The sequence below is a fragment of the Ambystoma mexicanum genome, chromosome 5q, assembly GCF_040938575.1.
Source record: "Ambystoma mexicanum isolate Mex_15411 chromosome 5q, UKY_AmexF1_1, whole genome shotgun sequence".
Lineage (NCBI taxonomy): Eukaryota > Metazoa > Chordata > Amphibia > Caudata > Ambystomatidae > Ambystoma > Ambystoma mexicanum.
In genome coordinates, this window is record NC_090933.1 from 1,263,107,721 (window position 1) to 1,263,131,411 (window position 23,691).

The following is a 23,691-nucleotide window of genomic DNA, read 5'->3' on the forward strand; positions in this document are numbered from 1 at the left end:
AGAAGCTCACGTCAACTCACAGTGGAAAGGATTGTACCTTTCCTCATGGTACCTACCCTTCAGCCTCCGTTTTCCAAAGACCCTGACACTCTCGCTAGTGCTTTTAAACTTACCATCACCCAAGCTGTAGACACTATTGCTCCTCTCACCCTAAAGAAAGCCAAGAAAGTTAAACACCTCAATGCCTGGTTCTCTCAGGAGCTGCTGGAACTATGCTCTAAGAAAAGGCTTGCACTCTCAGTCTGGAAAACGAACCCCACTGATGCCACCAGCAGGGTGTTTAAGGCTATCTCAAAATACTACAAAGCAAATATAATCCAGGCTAAAGCCACCTAATTCAATTCTAGGATAGACAATGCTGAATCAGGGTCGAAAGAAATCTTCACCATCTTTAGAGAGTTGGAAAAACCGTCCACTCCACCTCCCACTCTACTGAAGGATGAAAAGTGGTGTAATAGCATTCAATCTGTCATGCTAGATAAGCTGAATACCCTGCAAACTAAATCCTAGGCCATCAAAAGGCACTGATGCTCCTCATAGCCAACTTGCACAGCAATTCGTCTACGGCCGCCAATTCTAATCCTTCCTCGCCTTTTGACTTTAAAGATATGAGTGAGCCTGAGGTCATTGCCTTGCTCAAATCGATTAAAGCATCAAATTGCAAGGGCAAGGCCTGCCCGGCCCAACTTAATAAAGATTCTGCCCCCATCCTTGCCCCTTTTTTAACTGCATTCATTAATGCATCCTTCCAGTCTGGCCATGTTCCAACTGGACTTAAGGAAGCCTGGGTACGCCTGCTTCTTAAAAAATAACGTCCCTTGACCCAACGGTTCCGGGGAACTACAGGCCCATTACCACTGTCCCATTTTTACTAAAAATTCTGGACAGAGCAGCCTACCTGTAAGTTCAAAAAGTCCTTAAAGACAATTGTCTCCTCGGCCTTCGGCAGTCTGGATTCCACCCTCGACATGGCACTGAAATGGCTCTCCTAGACCTTAAAAATCAAATGGACGACCTCAGAGACGCAGGGAAACCAGCACTCCTTTTGTTCCTTGATCTATCTGCAGCATTTGACTTGGTGGATCACAGCACACTCTTCCCCCTTCTCTCTACTGTGGCTAATTTCTCCCCAAGTCGTGTGCCTGGATCACCTCCATTCTACAGGAGAGGGCCATGAAAGTCTTCTCCGACTCAGCATGTGCCACACCAAGCCACATCAAATGCGGAGTCCCGCAGGGCTCCTGCATTGCGCCCACTCTCTACAGCCTGTTCACTAGGCCCCTGTTCAGCATTCTTGACACCCTGTGTATCTCATACACCAACTACGCTGATGATACACAGGTGCTCATCCCACTTACAAATGACTACAATGCCGACATGAATATCCTCACCACTATTTATTACATGATCCAATCCTGGATGGCAGAAAACTGGTTATGCCTTAACAGCGAGAAAACAGAACTTCTGTTAATTGGATCACCCACCAGCTTAGGCAATTTGGACAAACAATACATGTCCTTCACCATCGATATTACATCTATCACGGTATCCCAAAATGTCAAAACCTTGGGCGTCTACCTTGACTGTAATCTGACTATGGATAGACAGGTCAATGCCATTGCCTCCTCATCGGCCTACTACTCCAAAGTACTCAATGCAGCCAGACCCTTCTTATCTCGACAGAGCTGCCACACGATTGCTAGGGCAATAATCGGATCAAGACTGGAATACTGTAATGCCCTCCTTGTAGGGACTTCCAGTAAAAACCTGGCTAAACTCCAACTTGTTCAGAATAACGCCCTTAGGGCCGCCACAGGAACCTCAAGGAAAGACCACATCTCTGAAGTGAGAATGCAGGCTCACTGGCCCCCCGTCAAAGAGAAAATTGTCTTTAAAACCCTATCCCACACGCATAAATGTCTCCATGATCTGGCACCACCCTACTTGGTCCAAAGAATTGGCAAGCATACCTCTTCTAGGCCTGTTAGAAAGGACTACACTAACATAATCACCACTCCCAAGACACAGAGAGTCTGTGCTGGCGGCACTAGCTTGCCCACTATGGCCGCCTCACACTGGAATGCTCTTCCGACTCGCCTTCGGATGATTGACTCTCACCTAGCCTTCTGCAAAGCTATCAAGACAAAGCTTTTTGTTTGACTGTCTACTCTGTACATTTCACCGTATTGTGGTCAGATGATAGCACCTTCGGAGAATGATCGCACACATTATTGTGATGTATGCTAATCATGAAACCCTTCTTCTCACTTCTGTTTATTCCAATGTATCTGCAACCAAGAGACCTTTTGTGTCATATGTAACAATTGAATCGAGCTTACTTAAAATTTCGTGTAACAGCGCCTCAATGCCTCTGGGCTGCTAGTGCGCTATACAAATACAAAAAAATTAAATAATAATTTAAATAGTTTACAGACACACTTGAAAAGAGCCACGTTTTGGGCACTGGCATGCAGCTTGTTGATATGCATGATTAACAAAACATTTTAGGGACTCCGGTGTTCCTGTTGTCCTCTCCGGTTAATATGATCACATGGAAATGGGTAGGCATCTTTGAAAAACCTAGTATTTTTGTGTTTAGTTCATATTTTTCAGGAATTCAGGTACATTTAGAGCAAGCAATTGTGGCGGCATGTTTCTGCCTTGAGATGCAGATTACAAATGCGGCATACGACAGTGATGCAACGTTAACACTTTTAGCCTGCATGAGACCCAGCTTGGAGAGCACAGCTCCAGCGTGTCACACTTAAAGGAGAGCCTCCTCCCTCAGATGGCCTAAGAGGGGTGGCTTTCCCTCATGAAATGGGTCCACTCACCTGCCCCCATGACTTGTGCGTCGAGCAGACTAAAATGATGTACACGTCTGACCATCCCCCCCCCCCTTTGTCCTCAAACTAAGGCCCGCGGGATGTCACCTCCTAGAGCAGGCAGGCTGCCTGTGCAGACCTGCTCTGGAGGAACTCTCAATGCTGTCCCTTTCACATGTGTGTTTGATGAATGCCTTCATGAGGCCGGAGGTTAGGCGACAGATAAGGGGTTCTGGGGGGATCCCCTTCTTTGTTTAGAAGACTGATAATTATGGCGTATGGTGTTGCTTATTAGTGGGTGCCAGCTATGGTAAGGTTGTGGGCAGAGGTTACAGAGCTCCCACCAACGATGAACCACATCTGTGGATGTGTTATCACCTGTGACATATCAGCCAAGCTGAACATGTTCTGCCCTAAGTCTGTTGGTCCTGTCCTGGTTACTTTGGGGGTAGTCCCTGTGTACACAGCACCATTTGCCATCTTGTCAGTTGAACCTTTTCCACCCAAGATGGATGTCAGGACAGAAGTGTCTGAACCAGGGTCTACCACTTACTGCTCAGCCTCTGCATGGGACAGTCTCTCCTGAGCTTGGTCGGGCATGCCCAGGCAAGCAGGTAAAGGGGCACTCGCTGTACTCTATCTTGACTCCTAGCTCCGTCTCTACTGCCATTGGCACTCTGGTCACATCTGGGCAAGAGGTGCCCTGCTGGTGGGACGCTTTTCGGTATAGCTACACCTCTCATGTCGAGTTCATGAGGAGGGGGAGGGTGTCTTCGGTGCTCTACTCCTCTTGGGCTCATGTTTGTTGGGGCGTAGCGTAACAAACAGGCATGAAAGCCTTGTGACTTTTACGTCTGTTTGTTACGTCACGCCCTATTTTCATTTATTTGTATGGTGGAGAGGAGGGGCAGAACGCTACCACCCTTACTCTCTGCCATTCAAATTCCCCAGCGTTTGCGCGGGCATGCAGTTTCATGCTGACGCAAATGCTGGAGGTCCATAATAAGCTTGCCCGCTTAATGTGCCAGCATAAAGCAGGTTATCTCCATAGGGAGCCATCGTAAACGCTGCCTGCTATGTTCTGTCCGCATGGCAGGCAGCTTTTACAATTAAATGCTGCCTACTATCAGGGGGGGCGCTGTTGTGCACGACGTGGATGGCCGCCTGAAGGGAGAGCTCCGGCCCGTAACATATCCTATCATAAAATTAATCCTGTTCGGGGCCACCTACACACCAATAAACATCTGTTATCGGCAGCGGAAGACCTGCAGCATCATTCCACCGATTCCCCTGCAGAAACGCTGGCTCAATCCTGAGATATCGAACTGGAAACTTACACCGTGAGCGCGGCGGCTGCGGCACACCCGGACCACGGTTCCAGAGAAATCACGCGACAGCCGGAGGCGTCAGCTCGCCTACAGGCCGGAGAGGGGAGGAGCCGCGCTGCATGCCTTTTTGCTGCCGGGCGCCTTCCTGATACACTTTGGAGTTCTGGTGAATATATCCTGCTGGCACCCGGTTCTCCTCCCGGGTGTAAGCCCGACCCGGACGGAACATTGCTATTTTTTAGTGGGGCACCGACCCGCTTCCTGAGCCGTTGCTGCCCCGCGAGCTGATCCTTAAACTGACAACCGAGTCGGGCCTTGCCAATGGCGGCGTGCCAGCTGCGTTCGCTCGTCGGGGCCTGCTGATAACATCATAAGGTGGGTGCCCTTGCCGTGGCTCCTCCCGGGTCGCTCTGGCACATTTCCACCGCACATACCTGCCACACAAGCAGTATTGCCCTCCCCTCCCCATATGCAGCACATGCTGCCCACAAACTACGCTGAGGATTGAATCACACGCCTAAGTGCCAGCGATCGCTGACCACCGACTACCACTGGGCACCAGAACGTGTGTGGACGCAACCCAACAGATTTAAGATATGGGCCGCAGCAAAAAGAAAAGTATGGGCCCCAAGAAAACTGGTCCGATGGACTCATTTGCCAGCTCCCAGCCACATGGGTCTGCCGAAACACCCACTGAGCCCCCGGGTGGCCAACCGGAATCTCCAATGAACGGGAGAGTTGACAAACTATTATCGATGGTCCAGAGTGGATTCCTGGCGGTTAACAGCAAACTGGACGATATAGGGTCCACAATCAGCTCTCTAAAGGCAATGGTTGACAAGGAAAGTGCACGCACTACGGAAGCGCAGAACAGAATTGGAGTCAACGAGGACTCGATAGCACAACACAGCCGCGATATCGCCCAGTTAAAGGGTGACCTGCAGAAAACCCTGAGTAAGTGCGAGGACTTGGAATCTCGTTCCAGGAGAAACAACATCCGCTTGGTCGGGGTAGCCGAATCCTTCGGAAAAGGTTCCATGGAACGCCAGGTGGAAAACCTCCTGAAATCCCTATTGGGCCCCGATGCTTTCTCCGATCATTTTCTCGTGGAGCGGGCCCATCGCACCCTGGCCCTCCCCCTCCTAAGCCTGGAGCATCACCCCGCATGATCATTCCCCAAATCCTAAATTATAGAGACAGAGACGCTATCCTGAGACTTTCCAGGGAAAAAAGCTCTCTACATTATGAAGACAACAGGATACACATATATCTGGATTTTTCAACTAATGTGCAAACGCTGAGGAGGTCCTACGAACCGGTCAAGAGACAGCTGAGGCTACGCTAGATCCCATATGCACTTGTCTTCCCGGCTAAAATGCGTATCCAACACGGAGGCTGAGCACACTTTTTTGAGAATCCTACGGAGGCCATGATGTATGTCGAGGCCTCAATCCCACTTCCCCCGGGGAGTTGGGAGACTAACCGCAACTTGCCGCCCTGGCCGGTGGCGGAACCGGAGGACCATGCTGGCTTATAAGACTTACTGCGCACTGCCTTGCCACAAGTTCAATAACCCGTTGACGGCGAGGTGGCCCTGTCCACCAAATGTTGTCGTAGGGCCGTGAGCCCCCCCATGGTGGTCAGTCACGTGAGTACAGCTCACACCCCCAGGAGACTTCCCAAGTTATGGTTGATGGGATACATCATCGGGTTGGGGTTGATGATGCGGGTGGGGTTGGCGGGGGAAACAGGTTAAAGTTTTTCCTGGTGTTATCCCAGGCATGGTTGGGGATGTTACAAAGTTAAAATCAGGGGACTACTTTCCAGCAGGACTCTTACATCACTTAAGACAATGGCGCCATACTTGGCAAACGCTCCGTCCGATAGACAACTATGGCACAGACTAAAAGTGGCTTAAGCATTAGACTACTCTCCTGGAACATTCTGGGCCTCAACAATCCAGTCAAGGCAAGGAAAATTGCTGCATACATTACACGCCACGACCCCCACATCCTTCTGATACAGGAAACGCATGCGTTGGGGAGTATCAATACCAAATTCCTCCCACAATGGGGTCCTCATAGGTACCTCACAGAGTATTCGGCACAGTCCAGGGGAGTCCTGATACTTATACATCCCAAGCTATGCTTCAGGTATCTTTCTAGTAAGATAGACCCTCTCGGTAGATACGTGTTGGTATGGGGGGAGGTGGCGGGATGGCAAATATTACTGATTAACACATACGGTCCTAATATAGATGATCCACCATTTTACTGCACAATCCTTGATATGTTGTCCACATCGGGAGAGGCGCAAATAATATGGGGTGGGGATTTTAATATGATACTTGATCACTCCCTGGATCGTTCATCTACCTCCCCCAGGGCCTCGTCCAAAGCGGCACTTACTGTTAGCCAGATGATGGAACAGATCGATATAATTGACGCATGGTGCAAGTTACATCCATATGAGAGGAAATTCACTTTCTACTCATCTGTTCATGACTCCCACTCCCGTATAGATTATTGGTTCATTAGTTCATCCCTCTCTGGGGCGATCGCTGACTGTGCAATACACCCCCGCACACTCTCAGACCACTCGCCGATAACACTAGACATCAGCCCAGATGACTCCCCACCTCCGGCTAAAAGGTGGAGAATGCCCTCTGCGATCCTTAGGGACCCCAATATCTGTGAGGCACTACATATTGAAATTGAGGAATTCCTGGAGTTCAACGAGGGTTCGGTGAGCACGTATGCTACCGTATCGGAGGCATTCAAAATTTGGATTCGGGGTACTATACTGGGTAAATCCACGGGTATGCTGAAATCAGTGAGAAGGGAATTGGGTGCGGCAGAAGCCACAATAGACGCATTACAGACGGAATATAGCGCCACATTGAACAAGGAAACCCTATCTAAGATTCACGCTTCCCTTAAGGAATTCAATGAGCTAGCCAACAAGGAAGTCTTACACATGGCTGCCCCGGCTAAGGCCCGCAGGTACAGGGAGAGTAATAGAGCGGGGAGGTTTCTGGCTAACATGTTTAAAACAGACAGGCACATTAACCCAATCGCTAGTATCCAGAACCCGGCTGTGGTCACGGTCAATAAAGAAAAGGACATTAATTCTACTTTTGCTGATTTCTACTCTGCCATGTACTCTGATCATGATGTTAAAACCAGGGAAGACACGTTCAGGTACCTAGACTCCCTCGATCTCCCAACACTTACCCAAACGACACGAAACATTTGGGATCAACCCGTTACTATCGAAGAAGTCACTGCTGCCATTAAATCTCTATGTGGTGGCCGCGCCCCCGGCTCAGATGGCCTGACCGCCGAACTGTACAAAGAATTTCAGGGTGAGCTGGCCCCACTATTATTGAAAGTGTGGGAAGAGGCTATGAATCATGGTATCCTTCCAGATTCGATGCGTGGAGCAGTCATTACGGTCCTCCTGAAGCCACGCAGACCAGCACAGGATATGGCCTCTTACAGGCCCCTTTGCCTAATCAACACTGACGCGAAAATCTTCGCCAAAGTGATGACCACCAGACTCCTGCCATACATGCCAATCCTGGTCCACCCTGACCAAGCTGGCTTTATACCAACCAGATCTACAGCTTTAAACCTAAGACGATTATTTAATATTCTGGCGCAAATAGATCCGGAGGCAAAAGCGGCTGTAGTGGCCCTAGATGCCGAAAAGGCCTTTGATTCCATCTCCTGGACATACCTTTTCCTGGTACTCGAGAGGTTTGGACTTGGGCCATATTTTATTAAATGCGTCCAGCTGCTATGTACCCAACCATCTACCAAGGTCCTAACTAATAACACCTTGTCCCCGTCTTTCCAATTACACAGAGGGACCAGACAGGGCTGTCCTTTCTCGCCCATTCTCTTTGCACTCACTATTGAACCGATGGCGGAATACATCCGTCAGCACCACTCGCACAGAGGTCTCAGGATGACTGGCCCTCCCCAAATTATATCACCGTATGCGGAAGATACGTTGTTATATGTCCGGGACCCACATGAGAATGTGCAACACATTATGTCTGATATACACGAGTTCTCGGAATATTCAGGATATAAAATCAATGTCCCAAAATCTGAAATATTTCCATTGACCCCTAATACAGGTGACCTATCTCATATTACGGGGTTTAAGCCTGCCCCCACGTAGGTAAGATACCTGGGAATCATGGTGGCCAGAGATAGACAGCTGCTGTACTCGCATAATCACGGCGACTTTCTTCTCACCCTTACGACCAAGCTCCAACTATGGGCTAATCTCCCTCTGTCCTTATATGGCGGAGTGGCCCTACTTAAAATGGTAGTTCTACCCAAACTCTTATATTTCTTCAACAACATCCCGATTTGGCCCGGTAAACCCTTTTTTGCGAAACTTAAATCATTGGCGTCTTCCTTTATTTGGAACAGGAAAACTGCTAGGCTGGGCTGGGGCAAGATGGTGGAGCCATACTCACAGGGCGGGATTGCGGCACCTGATTTTGAATTATACTGTATAGCAGCACAGGCACAATTTGTGAAACATTGGTTTGAGCCCGAAGACACAGCCCCACACATTCTTCTTGAAAAGCACACAGTCGGCCCTAACGATTTACGATCTGTCCTCCTTACCCCACTTATGGTAACATCTGCCCATTCGACCCGGTATACACCACCACACGAGCTTGGTCCAGGATCTACAGGAGAATTGGCCTGGAGATCCTCTTTGACCCAGATATACCCCTGTGGAATTTCTCTAGCATCTCCCCGACCTTTGACAAGGCCTTCGGCGAAACTGGGACCCAAATAAACTTTTCAGGATGCGAGACATGTTCTCCGATGGCGTGTTTTGTGAACTCACAGATTTTCTGGGTGCAGTGGGGGGTGGCCAACTTAAGCGCCTTCAATACTATCGCATGAGAACAGCTTTTGCTGCTAAATGGCCTTCCTTCCCGGCAGAACCCCAGACACACGAATGCATTAGAACTGTGGTGACGACAGATGGTCATAATGAGGGAGTCTCGTCGCTATACACCTTGGTGCAAACACATTCCCCCTCACGAAACACTATTAGAGAAACCTGGGAACGGGATGTGGGTACCCAGATTGATGACGTGCGATGGGCCCGATATTGTCAACTCACAAAATTGGTCTCTATGAACTCAGGACTCCGATTGATTCAATTTAAAATCCTGAATCGGTTACATTACTCCCCGGCTAGGCTGGCTAAGTTTGTGGAGGGTTGCACAGGGACGTGTTCGAAATGTGGCGCCCCCGATGCTGGAGCGTACCATATGTACTGGTCGTGCCCTGTTATTGCAGACTTTTGGCGGGAAGTGGCTGAGCTCCTTGAGGAGATAACGGTGATCCCAGCCGCTCTGTCCCCCCTGAAATACCTGTTTGGTGACATTGGAAAGGTGAAGGAAACCACAAGAAGGTTTTTTAATATCTCATGTGTTATTGCCAGACGCTGCATCCTTAAATGTTGGAAATCCGCCGCAGGGCCTACCCGATCCAACTTCCTGAAAGACTTATGTATGGTGAATGACGATGGGGAACTTTTTGTCTTATCAGTCCCGATGCCCTGTCGTCCCAAAGATATATGGTCGCTGTTACGTCTGTACCTGTGTGATCTGATGTCTGATGCTGATGTAACACCCACTCAGTCACCTTAGGTGACGATGCCTGCCTCATTGCCATAGATGTATGTCATTGTCGAAATTGTGCTCATGCTATATCGCACTGCTTATGAGAATTGTCTCGCTGTGAATCGTTCCCTTAATAAACAAAGTTAAAAAAAAAAAATGCTGACTACTTATGCTTGCATGGCAGGCGGTGTTCACACTGCCTTTTGCCCTGCACATTTGCACTCTGCTGTTTGGCGGCGAAAAGCTGTCTACACGTATTGTGGGTTGTTAATGTGTAGAATGCGTTTTTGTGTAAACCCTGCCCCTTTCTCTGTTTTTTTTTTTGCAAACCCGGGTTGGCCCATCAAGGTCTGAGGGACAGCTGTTGACTGGCACGGATCCATCCCTCTGTGGTCTTCCTTCACAATAATCACTTAGCCTGAACACCATTTCATAGGACAACAATAAGTTGCTCAAAGAAGGGAAGTGAGGAAACAAGGGTTTCTTAAAGAGGTTGTCTCTTTTCTTTCAGGGTGTTAAGAAACCATTTAAGGAGCTCACGGACTGTTTCTTTGGAGATCTCCAGGGGATGGGACAGAAGCCAATGACCTTCATACGACAGGTAACAGCCTGAGGAGGCGCCCTTGTTTCAGCTCACTAACCCCCTACACTTCAGACCACCTCCTGCGTCGAAATATCGGCATGGACTGCCCTCCCCCCTCTTCTTTTGCTCTTCCCCTCCCACCACTTCCCGTCTTCTGGTAGCTTGAGGCGCTCTTTGTTGATATCCTGAAACTGAACAGCGTCAACTTTCTTGGCCAGAAAAACTCCTAAATAAAGTTCTTACCACCGTCAAGTGGACTATCCTCCTTCCCTCTTCCCAAGACCAGAAGTAATCTGGTCCACACCCAACATTCGAACACAACCACGATATCATGCACCCTCAAACATTTGCGTTCACAAACGATATAAATAATTCACCATTTGGAACCATTCTTTGTGGACATCGATCCATGGCCTAAATCGGTAAAGTTATAGCCACCCTGCTCCTCAACACAAAAGAATCTTTCAAATTGCTTTATATGGGCTTACAATGCCACAGCACTATAGCTTAATAACAAACAGCAGTGTTATGTTATCAGAACTTGTAACGCGCACGTTCACCCAAGGGGATCATGGCGTGAGGATAATACACAGTAGACTAATGAATATATGTTATCGCCTAAAATATTCAGGTTTTCAAAAGTCGATGAAAGTGAAAATGATTCTCGTTACCTCTGAGGGTAATAGGCAGGCCATTCCACAGTTTTGCTGCGGCGACTGAAAAGGCTCCGCCTCCAATCCTAGAGAAGCGGAATCTAGGAATAACCACTAAAAGTGCACTTCCAGAATGGAGGTCCTGACTAGGGACATAGGGCTGAAATTGTTCTCAGAATAAAATATAAAAATGAAATAAATACTAATAGCATTCATATGTGTGTATACTCCAGTGCAGTCCATCCAAGATTCCAAGTAGTTGCCTAATTTAAGGAAGAGAAATAATATTGATCTTCGAGAAAACAACCAGACCCGTAAAACTCGCCTTAGTTGTGGCAATGGTACCATCATGGTTGGGCCAACTAGAGAAAGCTAGACCTTGAACAACCTATTTCCCACCCTAACTCTCAAAGAAGAGCTGCTCCAGTACACCTCCATTACAGAATACACCTGCCCCCAAGAGGAAGCAGACGGTTCACATCAAGTAACAGGTAAGCAAACAATCCAACAAAACCTATTTACATGCAGACAATAAACCCCGCCTATTATCTAACCCAAACTGGTTAAAATATCCTCCAAAGGATGGTGAAAGCAATAAGCCTGAAGAATGCCCCATCTTCCGTGATGCGATGGAAGAGCATGAGCTGAATCCCATAGAGCTGACAAACAAACCGCTCGTCAACAAGTACACCACAATATAAGACACCATGTTACCAAAAGGCTTCAAGATTTAGCCTAGTCAGTGTAAAGGAAAGTCTGAGGGACGTGGAGCTTTGATCTTCTTATCCACCTTCAATGAATCACTGGTCCAGGCAATCGCCATTTCGTCCTTCAAAACAATCACCACCAAATGCCTTCTAAACCACATCAACACCATTAACCTTATCTAATAAAATGTCGACATATGTTTCTGCCTTCAGAGTCCATATTTGAACACATCACGGCATAAGTCAGTTACTAACCCCCTTTTTTGTTGTATGAACGGTCTATTATTTTATTGTATGTTTTATATTAATTGTTTTAGATGTTTTCCAATGTATAAAATGATTGACATTTTGAGAATTTAGTTTTAGTTTTTGTGGAGCTATTGTCCTCTGCTTGACGAATAGATAGTGGAGAACGTGCTTTGTCCTGTTCTACAACTCTGGTATAAAGAGAGGGGTAATCAATCTTGATGTTCGGTTTGTGTCAATTTTTCCTCCGTTTTCAAGATTGATCCCCCGAAAACAAAAAATGAGGGAGAACCCAATTCTTCTTAACCATTCAACAATTACATACACAATAGAAACGTGTGTGCTTATATAGCACTTCATGCCAGATTCCTCCAGCTTTTAAACAATATAATAACAGCGGTTATTGCCCCATTTTAATGGCACCTGATTCATCACCCTAGGAATGGTTAAAGGAAAAGTATGCTGCAGGACTTACTTGAATTTGCAAAGTGCAGGCTGCTCTGCTGTCAAAGACCAGAGCTTTTCACAGGCGGGTTTAAAACAGCAGAGAGGAGAGGAAGCAAGTTTAGATGTCAGTGAAGAATAACTTGCAGCCTTCGATAGCAACCAACCATCTTCTCTAATACTGCTAGAGGTGCCCGCAGGATATGAAACCGTAGACCACTGTAGAACCTTCTTTCCATTGCTGACATCCTGACCTGTCTCATTTCACTCCGGAGATGGAAGTCAATCTTTGTTTTTCTTGAGTCACGTCCCCTTACACACACTTGCCCACATCCTAAATGTCTCTTTCTGGTTAGAAAATGTCAAAGATTTTCATAACGCTTTCTAATTAGTGTCTCACAATGTATTCTGCAAAACATATGCTTTGATATTTTTTCCTAAGTAATTGCAAATATAAAAGGATCCCTCAAAATTAGTTTCCATCAAAATATTTATCTGCAAAATATTTTCTTTTTTCAATATAAAAAACAATTCTGTGTCGTTTTTGTGTGGGGAGAAATAGTGTCCTTCCCTAATACCCTCTCTTTTCATGTTTACCCTCCAATAGCCCCAGAATTCGTGCAATACCCCTAGAATCTGTGCAATAGCCCGAGAATCTGTGCAATAGCCCTAGAATCTGTGCAATATCCCTAAATTGTGAGCAATATCCATAGATTGTGAGCAATATCCCTAGAATGTGTGCAATATCCCTCTAATGTGTGCAATATCCCTAGAATGAGTGCAATAGCCATAGAATGAGTGCAATATCCCCAGAATGCGTGCACTATCCCAAGAATGCGAGAAATAGCCCTAGAATGTGGGAAATAGCTGTAGAATGTGTACAATAGCACTAGAATGCGTGCAATACCCCGAGAATGCGTGCAATACCCCGAGAATGTGTGCAATACCCCGAGAATGCGTGCACTATCCCTAGAATGTGAGCAATAGACCTAGAATGCGAGCAATAGCCCCAGAATGCATACAATGGCTCTAGAAGGTGTGCAATAGCCCTAGAATGTGTGCAATAGCCCCATAATGCGAGGAATATCCCTAGAATGCGAACGAGAACCCTAGAAGGCGAGCAAGAGCCCTAGAATGCGTGCAAGAGCCCTAGAATGTGAGAAATAGCCCTATAATGCAGGAAATAGCCGTAGAATGTGTTCAATACCCCCTAGAATGCGTGCAATACCCCCAGAATGCATGCAATACCCCCAGAATGCATGAAATACCCCCGGAATGCGTGCACTATGCCTAGAATGTGAACAATAGACCTAGAATGCGAGCAATAGCCCCAGAATGCATACAATGGCTCTAGAAGGTGTGCAATAGCCCTAGAATGTGTGCAATAGCCCCATAATGCGAGGAATATCCCTAGAATGCGTGCAATGGCTCCAGAATGCGAGGAATATCCCTAGAATGCGAACGAGAACCCTAGAAGGCGAGCAAGAGCCCTAGAATGCGTGCAAGAGCCCTAGAATGTGAGAAATAGCCCTATAATGCAGGAAATAGCCGTAGAATGTGTTCAATACCCCCTAGAATGCGTGCAATACCCCCAGAATGCATGCAATACCCCCAGAATGCATGAAATACCCCCGGAATGCGTGCACTATGCCTAGAATGTGAGAAATAGCCCTAGAATGTGAGCAATAGCCCCAGAATGCATGCAATGGCTCTAGAAGGTGTGCAAGAGCCCTAGAATGTGTGCAATAGCCCCATAATGCGAGGAATATCCCTAGAATGCGTGCAAATAGCCGTAGAATGTGTGCAGTAGCCCCAGAACGCGAGGAATATCCCTAGAATGCGAGCAAGAACCCTTGAAGGCGAGCAAGAGCCCTAGAATGCGTGCAAGAGCCCTAGAAGGCGTGTAATAATCCTAGAATGTGTGCAATAGCCCTAGAATTTGAGCAATAGCCCTACAAATGCGTGCAATATCCCCGGAATGCGAGGAATATCCCTAAAATGTGAGCAATATCCCTAGAATGTGAGCAATATCCCTAGAATGCGCGCCATATCCCTAGAATGTGTGCAATAGCCCCAGAATGCGAAGAATATCCCTGGAATGTGTGCAATAGTCCTAGAATGTGTGCAATAGCCCCAGAATGTGAGGAACATCCCTAGAATGTGTGCAAACCATTGCACTCAAATGCACTAGCCCTAGAATGCGTGCACGAGCCCTAGAATGCGTGCACGAGCCCTAGAATGCGAGCAATAGCACTAGAATGCGAGCAATAGCCCTTGAATGCGAGCAATAGCCCTAGAATGCGAGCTAGAGCCCTAGAATGCGAGCAAGAGTCCTAGAATGCATGCAATAATCCTAGAATGCGTGCATTAGCCCTAAAATATGTGCAGTAGCCTCAAAATGTGTTCAATAGCCCCAGAATCTGTGCATTGAAAAGCACATCCGTCCTCTTTGCTCACCCTCGATTGGGTAGTACTCACACAGCCTTTTCCGCAAAGTAACCAATAGCAGGAATTAGAGTGGTCAACTTTTTTAGATGCTTTTGCACGACACAAGGTGGTGATGACGTCACAGTGTCCATGTTTGGCCCGCCCCTTTCCGTGCAATACCGCAGAGCACCGGGCACGGGCAGAATCCATGCATTGACCCCCGCAGCTGCTGACATGACTGCACAGCAGGCCTGTCATGTCAGCAGCTGCAGGGGCAATTGACTGCAATAGGACTGTTATTCACAGATTTAGCTGCCACTTGCCAGTCACTGTCATTCCTATTTGCGGAAAAAGTATGTATATGACCCCCTCCCCGCTCGGTTCGGGGAGGGGGTCATAAACCTACATTTCCAAGAAATCAGAATAACAGTGGCTGGCAAGTGGCAGCTAATCTATAAAACAGGCATGGCTGCACAGCAATTAGCTGTGACCTGTGTGCCCTGCAGCGGCCGGCCCCAGACCCCAGCATGGCTAATTGTGACTCCCGACTTGCTCTGTTCGAGCACAAATTGTGCTGAAAAGAGCAAGTTGGGATAACCCGCCTACCGCAGTGCCACTCAGCAAACTGCGAGACAAGGTGCCCAATTACGGGTAAATCCCGCAAAATGCGGGACAGTTGGCCACCCTAGCAGCAATATGTGATTGTGGGCCACTTTTACATTGATGGCCGGGGCGAATTTATATCCTAGTCCGACCCTGGACCTCTGTGGACATATATATCGCCCAGACTGCAGAGGAAGCTGCTGCAGCTGTTCCCTCTAATTCTGTGGTCACCTTCTCACCCAGCGACGGTTTGATGAGATAAAGTCGCGGTGGAGTCGATATTTAAAGGACGGGATTCACTAATAGATCTAAGGGCAATGACACGGGTAAATAATAGCTAGAAAAGGGGTGCTTTGAACATTAACAGGAGACTGCCCCTGTCGGAACCCTCAAGCACACTTTGCGAGGGTTCCTATCTCAACGCGGTGCACAGGCCTGCGTGGGCCAACAAACACGCACACACAGAGATGAGGAGAATAACGTCTTTGTTCCTTTACCACATAACGGCCAACTGCCGAAACCCCAGAACCACGTGTCCCTCAAGCCCTGCCCCTTCCCTAGCCCACAGTAAACATTGAAGCTCTCACAGCCTGAGCTGTGAGCCACCCACATAACGACGTGGTGTGGCTGGAGAGGTCCCTTAACATTATGACATCTCATCCCCTTTTAAAGTTCAACTGGACTTGTACTGTTATCCCATTTTTTCAATTAGCCTGATGGGCTTTATGCAACAGCGCTGAGGTCTTCCATGACATGGAGGTTCTTGAGCACTTGAGTCACTTCCTTCCATTTGGTCTGCCTCATCAGACAGTTCACTATCACCTAGGTATGACTCATCTGCGCTTGGCGGCCCATCACTGTCACTGTGCATTTCCCGGAAATCTTGAGTGCTCATCAATAATCACTATGACATACTTTCCATTTTGCAGGGGTCCAAACAAGTCTACTGCCACTTCCTCCCAGACACCACCGGGAAGTGTTGACATTTGTAAAGGGTTTGGGTGTAGCTTGGGAGCCACTAGTGCATAGTTCACATTTTCCGACCACTTGTTCAACTAAAGTGTCCAGCTTTGGAAACCATACTTTTTCCCTTAAGAGGCGTTTTGTGGATATTAGACCACAATGACGCTCATGAGCTACTTCAATTACAGGTTCTCTTAATGTTGAGGGTATGACAATCTTTGAACCTTTCAGCAATATATGATTCGCAACAACTGGCAGTTCATCTTTTACGAGTTCCAGCGCTTTGACATCTTCAATCACAGACTCTTTTTCTGCTTTGGCTTGTTGTTTAGCATGAGCCATCCTGTCAGTCCGTAAGCAATGATTTATTATATTTATGGCTTTAGCATTTTCCGATTCTTTCCTTAGAGTAGACAATTCCACAGGCAACGGTTGAGCATTATGGATGATGTAATTGATGTAATCGATGTAATCGTCTGCAGTGGATGGTTTTGTATCAGGTGATCCAGTCGGATGTCTAGACAGGTAGTCTGTTGGGTTATTTTCTTTTCCAGGATGGTGTATGATGTCAAATTTGTAATCCAGCAAGCATAAACACCATCTTCAATTCTCTGAGGCATTCTTGATTTTGGATCACCGAAGAGAGTAAGAAGGGCTTGGTGGTCAGTGATGACTGTAAAGGCCTTGCCATATAGATAAAAATGAAAGTATTCACAAGCCCATACTATTGCTAAACTTTCTTTTTCTGCCTGTGAGTAACCTTCTTCCGTCGTTGTGAGGCTACGGCTTGCGTAGGCTACCACAAATTTTTCATTGGAATCTGCTGGATTATACTGTGTTAATATAGCCCCAAGTCCTACGGGGCTAGAATCTACTATTACTACAGTTTTCTTTGTATTGTCAAAATATGCCATATTGTCAGCCCTAGAGATGTTATCACAAATGGTTTCAAAAGCTATTTGACATTCTTTTGACCACTCAAAATTGTGATTCATGCGTGTGAGAAGGGGCAAAGGATTACTCACTGCGGCGTAGTCTTGTATATATCGAGAACAGTAGCTAGCTGTCATGAACTTGTCCCCCTCAAAGGGGCACGGGCCCTGGCGAACCCTATAGGGACCTCCTCGGATGCCCCGGAGCCAGTCCTGGCGCTGCTGGCATTGGAGACGCTCACTGGGACGGGCTTCCTATGGCCGATGGGTAAGCATGGTCACCCCCATGTGGAATACTAGAGAACTGTATGCTGCGGTCTAGCTTTCAAGGTGGGGCCGCCCAAGGGCACCTGGGACACTACCTAGCTATTTAAACCACGCCCGATCAAGATCACATGCTTCGCGTTGTTCTGCCTTGCAGCGTGACGCTCATCCTGCTCAGTATCCTTACCTGCTCAGCTTATCCATTGTCTTTGGAGCCTACCCAGGCCTGGCCATCGCCAAACTCACCAGTTCTGCAGCATCCCCTGACCTCGTAGCACCAAGTCAAGTTCATCGCCATACTCACCAGATCTGCAGCATCCCCCGACCTCGGAGCACCAAGGCAAGTTCATCGTCATACTCACCAGTTCTGCAGCATACTCACCAGTTCTGCAGCATCCTCTGACCTCGGAGCACCAAGGCAAGTCCACCGCCATACTCACCAGTTCTGCAGCATCCTCCGACCTCGGAGCGGGCAAGGCAAGTCCATTGCCATACTCACCAGTTCTGCAGCATCCACCGATCTCGGAGCAACCAAGGCAAGTCCATCACCTCTAGTCGCCGAGGTCTGCAAGACAAGTTGGCAGTTTAGTCATTTGCTAGGACGCTTCCAGCGCAGCGAGGCGACTCTGCTTACCTGCTCGAACAGTCTTCAGCTTTCTTCGCGACTTCCACCATCTGCGACTAAGACAAGAGTAACTCATGCCAAACACTTAATTCTCATCAATAAAGACTTTACATTAAGACTTACCTGGAGAAGGAGTTGCAGCCGGTCTGAACTCCGGCCCTCGCCAGTGAAGTAACTCGGCGGTATGGGCCCAAATCGACGCACCCCTGCCCCGAGTGGCAGGACGGAGAGCGCATCGCTAATATCAAAAAGGTGAGAACCGTCCTTAGGGGACCTGCCTGGGAACGCAGGAGGCGGGCGACCAAGTAAGAAATTATCTAAGCTGCCCCTCCTGTCTTCTAGAGCCGAATCCGCGTATCCAGAGGTTCCGTACGAGAGAGGAATACGGAAGAGTCCTCACAAGTGTGTCTGGAGATGCCCCCGTGGGAAAGAACAGGTGAGCGTTACAGAACGCGAAGCCCTAACACATAAACCCACCTGGGCGTCTATTATGGAAACGTCGGAAACTGACCAGCTGGCCCAAGTGTTGGGGCAATTGCGTGCGGAAGTCCATTCCGCATGGCAGGAGACTAATGCATTGCAAAGAGAAGTGACTGTCGCCAAGGAAAGGACAGATGACCTTGGAAGACAACTCCTCCAGTCACAGGCTGGACAAGCCCAGTTACCCAAAATAAGTCCCTCCACTTCGACTACCGCGAACAGTCCTGTTCAGATTAACCTTCCAGGGACTGTTCCACTGGCTCCTCCGGAACGGTTTGCGGGGGACTCCCGCAGATATGCCACTTTCATGAATCAATGCCGCCTCTACTTTTTGTGTAGGCCGGGGGCGTTTCCCACGGACCAAGCACGTGTGGCTTTTCGTACTATCGTACCTAAGTGGGAGTGCGGCCGATTGGTCGGTTCCAATCATCAGTCGAGACGACCCCCTGTTGCGAGACTTTGAGGGGTTCCAACGGGAACTAGAGAAACTTTTCGATCAACGCCACCATGGGCAAGCCCTGGATAAAAAACCTTTGTTGCTCCGCCAAAGGAGTCAAGGCCTGCTAACTTACATAGCAACCTTCAATCGACTGGTGGTCGAAGCGGACTGGCCTGAGGATAAACGGACCACGTTGTTTTATCGGGGTCTTCGTGGGGAGCTAAAAGACGTTTTGGCCCAAGTGGTGGATCCACCCCAGGATTGCACCGAATTCATCAGTTTGGTGGTTCAATTGGACTGTTGCCTGCAGGATAGGAAGAATGATCGAGGAAGGTCAGATTCACGTCCCTTGTTTGTCTGTCCCAAGGAGCACATCCCACGGGGCTCTGATGGAACCAGTGAATCAATGCAGATAGGCGGTGTTAGGCCCCCTTTAACCAAGGCCGAAAGGGAAAAAAGGAGGGAGTTGCAACTGTGCCTGTATTGCGGAAAAGGAAGGCATTTCCTAAAGGACTGTCCAGTCAAGCCCCGCAGGCGAGCAGTTGGTGCCACGGATAAGGAAATACCAGATGAAGAGTCGAGAAACGACCAAGCCCGGCAATTGTGGGGTCAAATTGTCGAGCGAGGAAATCCAGTTTCAGACCAATAATTTTGCACTACCAGTGATCATTATTCCTCACCAACACCCGTCTGAGATGCACTCTTTAGAATCATACCTAGACAGCGGGGCAGTGGGGAACTATATTGATCGAGATCTCGCAGCAAAGATGGGCCTAGTCCTGTGCTCCAAGACAACCGCAGAGAACGAAACCACAGTTGATGGCACCGAAATCGCTTCCGGTCCAGTGTCAGAGTGCACTTCGGACCTTACCCTCCTATGTGAAGATGGACATCGCGAAATCATAGCCTTTGATCTGATTAAGTTTGGGTTGATCCTGGGGATGCCATGGTTGGTGGCCCATAACCCCCGAATCAACTGGCAAGCTCGCGAGTTAGATTTCGCCCACAGCTGTACGCACACCTGTTACCCGAAGGGGCGGAAGACCAAGCTCACAACTTCTCTGGTGCGGCAAGGCGTGACTCATACCCTTGGAGGGGTTTCGACTTTGCCGACTCACTATCAGGATTTCCAGGACGTTTTTCAGAAGGAGAAGGCGAATACGCTGCCGCCTCACCGGCCTTATGACTGCCAAATCAATCTCCTGCCGGGAGCCCAAATTCCATGCGGGCGCATTTATGCGCTTACAGAACCCGAGAATCAGCATTTGAAGACCTACCTGAAGCAATAACTAGCCAATGGTTTTATTCGCCCGTCCAAGTCATCGGCCGCGGCGCCGCTGTTCTTCGTACCGAAAAAAGAGGGGGATCTGAAAACGTGCATTGACTACCGTGCATTGAACCAGATAACTGAAAAACCGTTACCCACTACCCCTAATCCAGGAACTATTGGAAGTTAAGGAAGCACAGATCTATACCAAATTGGACCTGAGAGGGGCCTATCACCTGGTACGTAGAAAAGAAGGGGATGAATGGAAGACGGCATTCCGTACCAAGTACGGCCTCTTTTGAGTACCAAGTCATGCCGTATGGCCTATGCAACTCCCCTGCTGCGTTCCAGTATTTTATGAATGACGTCCTCCGAGAGCTCATTGATGTCTGTGCTCTCGTGTATATCGACAACATTTTGGTGTACTCCTCCTCTGAACAAGAACACATTGGACACGTGCGGGCTGTCTTGGTGAAGCTTCGTGAACATCACCTATACGCGAAACTGGAAAAGTGCTCATTCCATGTCACTGAAGTGGAGTTCCTAGGGTTCATCCTTTCTCCCCGAGGTATTCGAATGGACGCCCATAAAGTGGATGCAGTTCTTAATTGGCCAGCTCCCACTTTCATTAAGGGAGTTCAAAGCATGCTGGGGTTTGCAAATTTCTACCGGCGCTTCATCCCCGGATTTTCCCTCATAGTGCTACCGATTACTTCATTCCTCAGAAAAACTAACAAGACGTTCCAGTGGACCGAAGAAGCGGAAAGGGCCTTTCAAGAACTAAAGGCGCGGTTCACCTCCGCCCCAATTTTGCGACACCCGTGCCCAGAACTCCCCTACATTGTGGAAACCGATGCGTCCAATCTTGCCATGGAGGCAGCACTGTCCCAGAAGATCCTCAGACTGGCCAATTGCATCCGGTGGCCTTCTGGTCACGAAAAGGTACACCAGCGGAACTAAATTACGCCATTACTGATAAAGAGTTGCTAGCCATTAAGGCTGCTTTTAAAGCCTAGCGACACTACCTGCTCGGAGCTCGACACACCGTCACTGTAATAACAGATCATCGGAATCTCCAGTACTTGAAAGGAGCAAAAACCCAATCGTCTCGACAACTGCGGTGGGCCCTATTCTTTGCTGAATTTGACTTTGTGATCACCTATCGACCGGGAGTCCAGAACGGCAAAGCGGACGCTCTCTCTCGTATGGGCACGGACGAAATGGCACATTCACCACCGGACCCAGTGGCCATCATACCAGAAAATCGGGTCTTGGGAATTACCACCACCATTACCCTAAGTGAACTTCCTTACGAGATTCAACAGGTCCTCACACAGGAGCAGCTACAGGAGTGGGCCTCTCGAGGAAAGCACTACAGCGTGAAAGGGCAGCTGCCATACTACCGGGACCGGTTGTTTGTGGTTATCTCCGAGCACCATGATTCCCTCATGGAGGGCCATCAGGGATTGCCAAGACTCTAGCCAAAATCAAAAGAAATTACTGGTGGCCAACGTGGCGCAAGGATGTTACCGAATTTGTGTCTTCATGTGGAGTTTGCGCCCAAAATAAATCGAGCAAGCAGAAACCAGCAGGGTTCCTTCAACAGTTGGACATTCCCCCGGCCCCTTGGCACACATTGTCGTTGGACTTTATTACGGATCTTCCTCCGTGTCAAGGCTTCAACACCATCTTGGTGATTGTGGACCTGTTCTTGAAAATGGCTCACTTCTTCCCATTCAAAGGGCTGCCCACGGACTCTGGCCTCGCCAAAACTTTCCTGGAACAAGTTGTTCGCCTACACGGATTTCCTTCAGTCCTGATATCAGACCGAGGTTCTCCTCAGACTTTAGAACAATACCTGCGCTGCATGCTTCACCAGAGCGAAGGAGACTGGAGAGAACTCCTATGGATCGCATAATACGCTTACAATAATTCATTACATAGCAGCACTGGACAGACTCCATTCTTTACAATTTATGGGTGGCATCCACGGACCTCTGAGTTAGACATCCCCACAACCCTGGAAATGCCTGCAGTCGAGACCCTACATAATGCCATCACCCAAGCGTTCGCCAAGGCGCAAGAACACTTACGCCAGGCTAAGACTCGCCAGAAAAAGTTCGCTGACCAGCACCGCTCTGAGGCTCCGGTTTATCAGGTGGGAGATATGGTATGACTCGCTTCCAAACACGTACCACTTAAAGGGAAACAAACATTCCGTACACGGTTCATGGGACCATATCTAGTGGAAGCTATCATTAATCCGGCAGCGGTGAAACTGACACTACCTACGAACATGCGGATACATCCAGTGTTTCATGTATCACTTCTGAAACCATTCAAGCCAGGGACCCGTGTAACAACCCCACCAGAACCGTTCATCATTCAAGGCGAACCGGAGTATGAAGTAAAAGACATCTTGGATTCTAAGGTGGTGAAATCGAAACTCTATTATTTGGTGGACTGGAAAGGGTATGGACCTCAGGATAGGTCCTGGGAACCCAGCGTATAGGTTCACGCCCCACGCTTGATCCAGCGTTTTCACCGGACCTTCCCTTCAAAACCAGGGCCAGGCCAAGGAATTCCCTTGAGAGGGGCCTTAGGAGGGAGTGCTGTCATGACCTTGTCCCCCTCAAAGGGGCACGGGCCCTGGCGAACCCTATTGGGACCCCCTCGGATGCCCTGGAGCCAGTCCTGGCGCTGCTGGCATAGGAGACGCTCACTGGGACAGGCTTCCTATGGCCGATGGGTAAGCATGGCCGTCCCCATGTGGAATACTAGAGAACTGTATGCTGCGGTCTAGCTTTCAGGGTGGGGCCGCCCCAAGGGCACCTGGGACACTACCCAGCTATTTAACCACACCCGATCAAGAGCACGTGCTTCGCGTTATTCTGCCTTGCAGCGTGACTCTCATCCTGCTCAGCATCCTTACCTGCTCAGCTTATCCATCGTCTTCGGAGCCTACCCAGGCCTGGCCATCGCCGTATTCGCCAGTTCTGCAGCATCCCCCGACCTCGGAGCACCAAGGCAAGTTCATCGCTATACTCACCAGTTCTGCAGCATTCCCTGACCTTGGAGCACCAGGGCAAGTCCGTCGCCATACTCACCAGTTCTGCAGCATCCTCCGACCTCGGAGAACCAAGGCAAGTCCACCGCCATACTCACCTGTTCTGCAGCATCCGACCTCGGAGCAGCCAAGGCAAGTCCATCGCCATACTCGCCAGTTCTGCAGCATCCACCGAT

At 48.6% G+C, this 23,691-nt stretch overlaps 1 protein-coding gene across 3 annotated transcripts in view; it reads left to right on the top strand.

The window, feature by feature from the left end:
- LOC138498002 (alanine aminotransferase 2-like) overlaps positions 1-23,691 on the top strand; it is a 248,218-nt gene that overhangs the window by 43,207 nt on the left and 181,320 nt on the right. For all 3 annotated transcript variants that reach the window (XM_069621781.1, XM_069621779.1, XM_069621780.1), the window contains exon 2: positions 10,327-10,416. In XM_069621781.1, coding sequence (XP_069477882.1) covers positions 10,384-10,416 — 33 coding nt within the window. In that variant the 5' untranslated portion in view covers positions 10,327-10,383. The remainder of the gene's footprint in view (positions 1-10,326; positions 10,417-23,691) is intronic.